The sequence below is a fragment of the Cygnus olor genome, chromosome 4 (assembly GCF_009769625.2).
Source record: "Cygnus olor isolate bCygOlo1 chromosome 4, bCygOlo1.pri.v2, whole genome shotgun sequence".
NCBI lineage: Eukaryota > Metazoa > Chordata > Aves > Anseriformes > Anatidae > Cygnus > Cygnus olor.
Window position 1 is genome coordinate 54821230 of NC_049172.1, and position 10951 is coordinate 54832180.

Below are 10951 nucleotides of genomic sequence, written 5' to 3' on the forward strand. Positions count from 1 at the left end.
GATTGCTTTCAGATGAAACTGAAGTGGAAGATGCTCTACAAGAGCATATAAAACAGACGGGCCTTCTGCCAGTAGGAGAAAACTAAATTTTGTCTCAATTGTGTTTAAAAATAAATAAATAAATGAAATAGTATGGATGTCAGGTTTCTTAGCACTGTTTCACTGTACAGATGTACTCCTAATGGGCCGCACTATCTGCAGTTTTTTCTGTAGCATTTGATTTCCCTTTCATTTCTGACAACTTAAGAACTTGAAAATAGCCTACTGCAATAGAACAGCTGTATTGCCATCAGTTTGTGCTTTGAGTTACAAGTATGTTACTTAAAATTGCTAGTCAAAATTTGAAAAAGCAGACAGCCTTTGTAATTTGCCAAGTACTACTGAACAGACGCTGAAAATATTTGTGTAATGTATGTCTATGTAATGTAAATGTTTATGTAAAACTGTATTTTGTGCATTCATGTAGCTCAGGCATTAAGTTATCGTAATTGCAACATTTTCCAGTCATATTTGTCTAGCTTTTAAGTATTCTGAGAGGTTGCTAAGAGTATATGGATCTGCTGTAAAACATTAACATTTAATCTGTGGTAGGGTAAAAAAATCAAATCGTGAATATATGAAAATACATGAAAACGAATGCCTTCAATTCACTGTGTTTAATTGGAAGATTTATGTAATTTTCAGAAGTATCACTAATTGAGAGAATATACTTACTAAAAATGCTTACTAAATGATAACAGCACAAGTTGTGGGAATTTAGAACTATTTACTGTGCTGTCTCAGCTCTTGAGTAAAATTGATTCTTTAAAGTGTTATGTGAAACCAAGAAACAAAAACTGCGATCTAAATATTATTGAATATTGTGTTAATGTGAATCTTATTTCTCTTTGCTTGTTTGCTCAGAATATACAGTTGGGATTGGGGAAACCGAAACTCAGTGAACATAATGAAGATGACTTACTGGAAGAAAGAAAAAACTTGAAAGAAAAGGCATCTATGGTTGCACAATGTTTGGAACGCAAGGAGGAGAAAGTGCATAATCATGCTAAAGCACATCGGAGCTTTATCTCTGAGGATATAGGTGTGGGGAAGACTGACCTATGCCAAAGACCACATAAGCCACTGAAAAAAAATAAGAACAAAACAAACAAAACTACATTGGAATTAGATAAAAAATTGCCATCAAATGTGATTCAGGAACTAAATACAGTGTTGCAGAAGAACAGAGTGCTTCATGATGAAACCTCCAGCTGATGTCCTAAGTTTGAAGTTTAGAATATATATATATATATATGTGTGTGTGTATATATATATATATTTATTTTCTGGGCAAAAGTAGGGTTTTTATGTATGTAGTTTGTACAGTGCAGAGAAAATTTGTTTATACGCAGCTCTTGATTTTGTATATACATACGCTATGATATGATTTAAGATTGAACTGAGAGAAATGATTGTGCAAAAGTCCTGAAATTTGGAAGTTTTGCTGTGCAGTGCAATGGCACTTGGGTTTTATCTATTGTTTTTTGTTGAAGATTTTGTTAGATACAAGAATTCTAAGCACTATCAAAAGCTTTTGCTCGGTTCGTACTCCATACCATCTTGTAAGTACTGGAGAGAAATTTTTGGAATGAAGGCAAGACATATGCTGAAATTCATCCTGTTGGTCTGCAATATTTTTAATTGTCTAACACTATAAAAAATGAGTTAACATCTGTTTTGAAGAGTGATTTTTCACATATAATTTTTTAAAATTTAAGAATACAATGAGTATCTGTTACCAAAGATTTGTCCTCTTGCAGAGCAGCATGCAAAAGAATCAAAGAGAAGGGATATAATAGGTAAGACAATGCATTAGTCCTTGTATCTCAACACCGTATCTATATGGTATACATATGACTGTGATGCCTAAGTAACCAGAGAATGTTTTGGATTGGAAGGAACCTTAAAGATCATCTAATTCCAAGCTCCCTGACATGGGCAGGAACACCTCCCACCAGGCCAGGTTGCTCAAGGCTCCATCCACCCTGGCCTTGAATACTTCCAGGGATGGGGCATCCACAGCTTCTCTGGGCAATGTGTTCCAGTGCCTCACCACCCTCAGAGTAAAGAATTTCTTCCTACTACCTAATCTAAATCTACCCTCTTTTAGTTTAAAGCCATTACTCCTTCTGCTATTGCTATGCTCCCTGACAAAGAGTCCATCTCCTGCTGTCTTGTTGGCCCCCTTTAGGTACTGGAAAACTGCTGTAAGGTCTCCCTGGATCCTTCTCTTCTCGAGGCTGAACAACCCCAGCTCCCTCAGCCTGTCTTCGTACAATAGGTGCTCCAGCCCTTTGATCATCTTTGTGGCCCTCCTCTGGACTTGTTCTAATGCTTCCATGTCCTTCTTTTGCTGGGGGCCGCAGAGCTGAACACAGTACTCCAGGTGGGGTCTCACAAGAGCAGAGCAGAGGGAGAGACCTTGACCTGCTAGCCATGCTTCTTTTGGTGCAGCCCAGGATACTGGGGCTGGCTTTCTGGGCTGCAAGTGCACATTGCCAGCTCATGCTGAGCTTTTCATCAACCAACACCCTCCACGTCCTTTTCCTCAGGGCTGTTCTCAATCCATTCTCTGCACAGCCTTGTACTTGTGTTTGTGGATGCCTTAACCCAGGTGCAGGACCTTGCCCTTGGCCTTGCTGAACTTCACATGAAGTTCACACAGGCCTGCCTGTCAAGGTCCCTCTGGATGGCATCCCCTCCCTCCAGAGTGTTGACTGCACCACACAGCTTGGTATCATTGTCAAAGTTGCTGAGGGTGCACTCCATCCCACTGTCCATGTCACTGACAAATACGTTAACCTGTGCTGGTCCTAGTACTGACCCCTGAGGAAACACTACTTGTTGCTGATTTCCACCTGGACATTGAGCCGTTGACTACCATCTAGCCAATTTCTTACTGAGTGGTCCATCTGTCAAACCCATATCTCTCCAACTTAGAGACGAGGATATCATGTGGGACAGTGTCAAATGCTTTGCACAAGTCCAGGTAGATGATGTCAGTTGCTCTTCCCCTATCCACCAATACTGTAACCCTAACCTTGAAGACTTGCCAGTGAAGACTGAGGCAAAAAATTCACCGAGTAGCTCAGCCTTCTCCCTATCCTAGGTACCCTGCTGTCCCTTTTCCTTCTGGAGAGGGCCTACAATTTCCCTAGTTTTCCTTTTATCATTGATGTACCTATCTTGCTATCCTTGATGTCCCTGGCTAAATTTAATTCTAACAGGGCTTTAATGAGAAAGAATACTGAAGATAACAAGAAGTTGTCTTTGGAGTAATAATCTAATTTGAAAATATGAATTGGAAAAAAAATAGCATCATCTCTTTTTGCTCTATAGGCTGATAGAATTTTATAAACAGGCCCTGGTTAGCTTAGGGTGACAAAGGCAGGCTTTGCTATCACTGCTTGGAGGTAGCTTGCTTGGTCCTGACAAAGTTGGCATCTGATCAATATTAAGTAGTCACATGAGAAATGAGTTTCCTCAAGAGAAATTGATCCCCACACAAGCATATCCATCAGAAGGGCACTCACTCAGTTGAGAAGTGCCAGTTACTAAATGGATAAGATCAACCTCTCCCTTTACCGTGAGAACAAAGGTGAACAGTCTGCTGTTAGCAGGGACTAGGAAACACTTGTGCTCTAGCTGATGTGCTACCCTGCGGGTAATTGCTTAGATTTTTATGCCCAGAGTTCCTTAAATTAAAAAAAAAAAAAATCAAAATCTGTCTTCAAAACAAAACCTATGTGAAAACCTATGTGAAATTGTTGGATTTTCTTCAGTTGTTGTGTGGATCTCACCTTCACTTCTCTCATGGGATTGTCTCCTTCCTCTCTTATGGTGGTATATCTCAGTTTTTGCTTTGTTCCATAGCAGCTGGGTGGGCCAGAGGCACTGCTGTGCCTGGTTCCAGGTGTCAGATGCTGTCTAGTTAGCAGGACAAGAGACCTACTAAGCTTCTACTGCACCTTGTCCTTAAGGGAGGCATTGATAGCAGTGTCTGCTTTACTTTGCTACTGCTACTACTATTCATGATCTAATTAGCCACTCTACTTTGCCACGGAATTTCACCAGCCTTCTAAGAACTTATTGACACCTCTAATTGTCCTCAATTGCCCTCATTGGGGTTGACCAAACCTCTTAGGGTAGAACAGAGATTCTTAACCTACTTGTTTCATTGTAAATTATTTAGAATTGGTTTTTAATTCCTAAGATTTCAGAGGGAAAAATTATATTTAATCAGCAATGACACTATTTTTGTTCAAAGTTACTTTGGAGGATGCTTTATGTTCCTACTGATTTTTTTCTTTATAGAATCAATATTCTCCCATATTCCCTCTTCTGTTTTTGGTAGTCACAGGTGCTGTAACGTTTCTCACATCAGTTGTTTCCATTCTTGATTGCATTGAGCAGTTTAATTGGAAAAATAATTTGTTTGAGGATATTAGACAAATTACTCAATGTATCTGGCAAATCTGCTAGTAAGTACAGTAGAAGTGAGATCAAAACCAAATGTTTTATAGTGTCTAGTATTTATTCTTCTGGCATGTAGCACTGAGAAAGCAAGTTTAGTCTTTCAGACTTTGCACTTACCGCATTTGACCAGTTGTTAAATCTGAAATGAGTTTGTACGTTTTAATTTTCCCAGTGCACTATTGACTGTTTTGCTACTTCTAATTTGTAATTGAGCCTCTTCTTTCTTGAGCCAGGGCCTCAATGATTAGCATATAAGCCAAAACTTAACCTGTATTGACTGAAGCCTGTGCTTAATGTTAATAAGCACATTCTTAAATGCTGATTTGAATCAGGGCCTAATGCCATCAGGAGGTTACTTTGTGTCTGAGGCTGGACCTGAATTTACTGTTTACAGTCGTACTTTTATTTGCAAGTATTTTTCAGTATGGAGTTATGGTTGCTGTATTGTTTATCTTTTTATTGGGTCCTTAAAAATGACATTCACCTCACTGCTGAAAGCCTCATGCATCATTTAAGCCCTACGCTAATGGAATAAATGGAGCAATGGAAGGGTTTTGTGCGTTGGAGTGAAAACGTCCATGAAGAGAATGTTTTGTATATTTGTATTGAATCTAAGGGCTAAAGAAACATTTGTTCTACTTCAAAAGCAGACCTCGGATAAAGTGTCTGTATGGCTGCTGCTAAAGGGCCCTGAAAATCAAGAAGAAAAGGTGTTTACTAAAATACGTTGAAATGTTTACTTTTCAATTACAGCTACACTGTCTTTAAGGCCGTTGAATCCTCAATGGAAATACAGTTTTTAATAGCTCCTACGCATATTTGGTTTTGTATGTGTAAACCCACATACACTCTCACTATGTATGTATTTGTGTGCATACACTTAGGTGCATATCCACAGAGGTGAGCCAAACGTTGACGGTGTTAACTCAAGGAATATTACTTTGGGAAAATAGAAATTAAATCTGCAATGGATTATTTCAAATAGGAATCAAAGTTTTGCACCAATTATCTGACATAATCATTCTTGCACTACACATTTCAGACTGATTTAAGACCTGCAGAATAAATGTGTTTTGTTGCAATACCTTGATGGCTGCTGATCTTTTATTATAAGTTTTTGTGCCATATTGTGGAATAGTAAAGGAAGTGTAATTTTCAGAGGATAAATGCTAATTATTTGAATAAATGCTACTTCTGTAAAACAGGTGATGGATTTTTTTTTTCCAGAAAAAAAAATAAATATTTTTTGTTAAATAAAAAAAGACTTCTGTATGTGTTTCCATAACAAAGGTATTGAATAGCCTGGCAAGTGTCTACTTTCTGATCTGCAAAATGAGGCTAAATGAAGCACAGATTTTGTTTATTCTATAACAGTGGGAAGGCTAGGGTAAAAATCTCAATAAATATCGGGTTCATTGTTACTTCATTAGACTTCTGCAGCCATTGCAAGTGTAAAGCTAACAGGTAAGCTTGTATTACGTTGTTTGTTTTAACATAATGCCTGTTTGTGTTTGTTGTTGTTGTTTTTTCACGTTTATACAAAAAAAAAATCATATACCTTCACCTTTAGTTGGGATGAGTATCAGCTACTATTTTGGAATTTTCCTTTGAACCAGACCTTCTTCCCAGGTACTATTTTGGGCTACTAGTTCAAAAGAGCCATTTCAATTGGTTTTGTGCCTCAGCAGAGATTACTTGAGTGTGGAGTTGATTTGACTAGCTGAGATGTACAGAGAAATTTGTGTATATCCCAGAAGACTCCTTTAGTTAGGGGGGAGGGTTTGGCAGCATCTTTCATTTTTTGTTTCTACATTGTGAAGACCTCTGGGCTGCTATGCCTGAAGTGCATTGCAGGGATTCCATGGGTTCTGTCTTCCCTACAGCAACCCCCCTGGGGTATCTTCCACTGTTGCATATGGGGGCTGATTTGTACTGCCCTGCGGATACAGATTTATCGGAGAATTAAATTTACAGATGTTCTACCTCACTCCTGGGGTTCTTCTCTCCCCAATAAAGTGCTGGCACAGTTCGTGTTCCTCAGTGCTGCCAGGTTACCACCAGCCCCACATGCCAAACTCCAGATTAAGGAGATGGTGGGGAAAAAAAACTCTGTTGGGGATGGTGGTGGTGCCTCCTGGAGACAGGAGGTGGGGATACATGCCTCACTGACATACTTAAGAGCCTGCCCTGTCACATCACCCTTCTGATTGTTAAATCCTATTTTCCAATGCAAGTTGTTTCAGAGTGAGAGAATTGGTTATCAGACTGCTACTGGCATCCGAATTAGAAGAACTTCAGTTGTGCCTGAGTCCCAGTGGAAACTGAATAAAAAATGAACAAACAACAAAACACTCAAGTACTGATTGTGAGCACAGCGTGCTCTTAAAATTACATTGGATTTAGGCTACTTAAGGTAAATCTGTGGTTTCAATGAATTGCATTGGAAAACTTGAACTGTGTGTGTCTGAGATAGAAACAGATTACCTTGATGGGTGGATGGAATGTATTCCAAGTTGAATTGCTTTGAAAAAACAAACAAACAAAAAAACTACTTGTAAAACTAAGTCTATTGCAGCAAGATTGGATAAGAAAATTCAGAATGCTTAAATACAATCTGTTCCTACTTCTGACCCATTAAAAATATTCTCTGTGCTGTCAAAAAAAAAAAGTCAAACACTGATTTTTGAGGCTAGATTGTTCTTAGAGAAAAAAAAAGTTGACATGGGGGGGGGTTGGAGGGTGGGAGGCAAATGGGAAGCCGTGCAAACTTTTCTTTGAGATTCGCACTAGATTTAGTTGTTGTACCTCTTCAGTTGCAATTCCACTGCAAATGGGATTCATCTATAGCTCAGTTAAGAAGAGAAACAGTCCTGCTGTTTTAGTCCTTACAGTTGCTGTTGCTAAGTATACAGTTCCTGACTTTCCTGAAATTTCTTCGAGAACATTAATGTTAAGTTTTGCTGCTCATGTTTTACTGGAAAACCATGGCAATCTATGATAGTGAAGAAGGATGTGGATGTTAATGTCAATCGTAGTAGGCAATTCTATCTCCTTATGTACCTATACTCTTGCACTGCAGTTCTGGTCTTTTGGAAGGCTTTAGTACTTTACTTGCCTTACTGACCTTACTTGAGCTCTTCATCCTTATTGTTCTAGACCCTATTCTGTGCTGTAGGCTGGGGGACACGCTGATCTGTAGGTTGGCTTCACTACACGCTCCTGTCCTGCTCATTGTCTTGATTGCCCACTGAACTGGCTAAGAGAGATACAGGTTTACAGGCTGACATAAAGGTGTTAGATATAGATATATAGTTCTGTAGCCCATTTCTATAAATTCCCCTGAAGTTTGCATATTTGCATTTATAGTCCACAGCAAATTAGAAGGCAAACTAAAGCAAATGTTCTCTGTTTGCCTTTTTAAATTATTTTAGTTCAGTGACTTAATGATCCTATAATACGTGTTTTGCTTGGTAATAAAGAATGCAATTTCTTGCAATATACCTTTGGTTACATAAACAGGAAAGCTTTTTCTTTCAAAACTTAATTTGCATTGGCTTGTCCAGTACTGCGGACTACTTAAGAACTAATAGCACAGGAAAATTGAGGTTTGCTGTATGTATGAGTTTTATAACTTGTCATTTTCTCTCCTATCTACATTTCCAATATGTTCCATTAAAAAGTTAATGTGTTTGTATTTGTCTAGTTTTGTTTTATAAGTCTACTCAAGTTACAGCATGATTGAAATATAATTTCTTTGAACAGGCTTTAGCCATTAGCATTTAGCTTTACTGATCTTAGCTGTTTACACTTGTGATTAGTGTCCCGCACTTAACTTTGTTTTCATTTGTTACTGGTTGTTTGGTTGTTGTTGTTGTTTTGTGTGTGTGTGTGTGTGTGTGTAACTGTTTGCTTGTTCAGATTATACATTGGAATTGCTCAAGTTCATTGAATGATAAATACAAGAAATAGCATATAACAATCCCAAGGTCTTCCCAGACTACTACAGGTAGAACATGCTTTCACATGAGGTTCCTCACAGGCTTTCCTTCCAGGGGAAACCAGGTTTCATGGGATATTACACAAATTTCTTGTAGGCAAGTATTGACCAATGAAGTCTTGGTTAAATTGCTGAGTGAAACAACAGTACATTTTATCCGTATACAAGAGGCTGTTGGTTTAGTCCTTATCACCCTTAGCTTTAAAAAGTTTCTTTTTACTCAAACAGCAAAATAGAAGTTTATTACTTTTATTTCCTCACAGGTTTAAAAGAAAAATTCTTACTAACTGGACCTTTCCATGAATTTTCAATATTAGTAACTAAGTTTTGTTAGAAAGTTTATCTTCCAAGGCTTAAATATTGATTGAGAGAAGTTAACTAATTGTAAAATATTTTTAAAAGACTTTTTACAAAGGTTTGCTTTCCTACAAACTGTTTACATCATAGCAGCGTTAACTTGTTAAGTTCTCTCTAACTTGTAGTGCTGGGATTAATACATGATGAATATTTTTTAATATCAGTCTCCAAAAAATTCCAAAGTTTCCCAATATATGAATGAATTAATTTTTTAAAAATGCAAATTTAGGATACTTACTTAGGATACTATCAGAATTTGTCAAAACAACAACATTAGGCAAAATACTTCTATTGAAATTCAGCAGCCATAAATATCTTGCTTACTTGAATAATATAACCTTGATTTGTTATGGCCAATGATGAAGATGTTGTTATGGGGTATTTGACAGTCCTGTAGTTAGCTGTTAGTTTATCTCTAGCTGAGTCTTTTGTGACCTTTTCCTCTTTCTCCTAACTCCTGCTGACATTAGGCATTGTTTTAAAGTTCCAAATGTACAGTAAGAGATTTATTTTTAAAATCTTATTAAAAAAATACAGTCTCCTATTTAACATCATTATTTACAAAAGCTTCCCATACTAAATGATTTTGGCAAGGGTTTTGATAAAATAGGAATTGGATGACACTAATTAATTCTGCAGTAGCTGAGTACTTTAAAATAATTTTCTCCGTCAAGTGGGTTAAGGTGATCAAGTGAATATTTCAACTGGATTCAAATTAAGGCCAGAAGTCATTGGTAAGAAATTGCACCAATGCCATCAGACCTCTGTCTTGCTGAGGATTTCCAAGATAAATGTTCTCTCCACGGTTTCCTCATTTATTTATTTATTTATTTTTTATCTTGAGTTATTAAAGAGCTGTTTTGAGCTACAAAGTGTAGCTCAAAAAAAAAAAAATGGAATTTAGCAGTTTCTCTGATTCCCTTCCAGCCTGTGGATGCTGTAGTCCAGGCTGAGACCTTGGTGGTGGGTGGTGTGTATCTCATCATGCATTATTTTCTGACTCCTAATAATTATTTCACTGCTGTAGCTTTCAGAAAAAATATAGAATTTTCAAGTTTTATAGAATTTTCAGTTCTACAATTAGTCTGGCATGCCTAGAATACACAATTAAGATGAGAGGTAAAACTCTCTATAAAGAGAGTTTCTTCTGCTCTAAAAAGTACAAAGTGGTTTTTTTTCACCTTTGAGCATAGCCTCTGGCCTGTACCTGAGACTCTGCACTCCCGAGGGGTATCAAAAAGCTTATCGTATTTGTAAATGATCTTTGTTAGAGTGACTGTTTATTGTCATACTGGACTTTTTTAGTCAAGATTGATGAAATCTAAAGTTAAATAATACTTATTCAAGACTCACCTAATTTCTTTCTTTAATATATTCTTCAATGAGCAGCCACACTTTAAATGGAAAACATTTATAGTCTGCTTTTACTCAACTGCACTAGACTATTGGGGTGTGAATGGTTAATGCTCTTTTTGAATGCTTACCTTAAATAGAATCTTCCTCTCCACAGGCATCAGAGGTTTCATGTGATTTGGCTTTCTTAGCTTCTCAAACCAAAAAAAAAAAAAAAAAAATAGGGGTGATAAAGCATGGTCAGATAATGCATGTGGTCAGTAGTATTGTATCTCACATTTGTCACTGATCACTAACCTTGTCTGATAATGCACTTGCATCACATTTTTTTTTTTTTTTAGGGAATATTTTTCATTAAAGAAATACTTTACAAATAAAGAAACCAATTATTTCATGCACGTGTTCCTTTTCAAGTTTTTGTTTTAGCTTTTTAAGTAGACATTTTAATAGACATATACAGCACTTGATCTTTTCCTGGTTACCTTATAAGCAAAAGCAATGGATAGACATGAAACATCATTGTTGTATCTGACTTACTTGAAACTTCCCAGAACCTGGTTCCTCACTATCTTTGAAAGTATATGTTTTTATTTATTGTATAACAATAGTGGTCAAATTGTGTTCTGCTGCACTCGTTCTCTCTTTTTCCTAGTTGCCACCTGTTATGAGAACCTTCTTTAACCTTGCCTGTTGTCAGCTGTTCAGAACTCAAAAATACACAGTGAAAAT

At 37.2% G+C, this 10951-nt stretch overlaps 1 protein-coding gene across 1 annotated transcript in view; it reads left to right on the forward strand.

Moving 5' to 3' along the window:
• Positions 1-5765, forward strand: part of ARAP2 (ArfGAP with RhoGAP domain, ankyrin repeat and PH domain 2) — a 128857-nt gene extending 123092 nt beyond the window's left edge. Inside the window, 2 exon segments of the mRNA XM_040555449.1 lie at positions 904-1291; positions 1324-5765. Of these exon segments, the coding sequence (XP_040411383.1) occupies positions 904-1254 (351 nt within the window). The 3' untranslated portion in view covers positions 1255-1291; positions 1324-5765.
• Positions 5766-10951: the final 5186 nt, after the last annotated feature.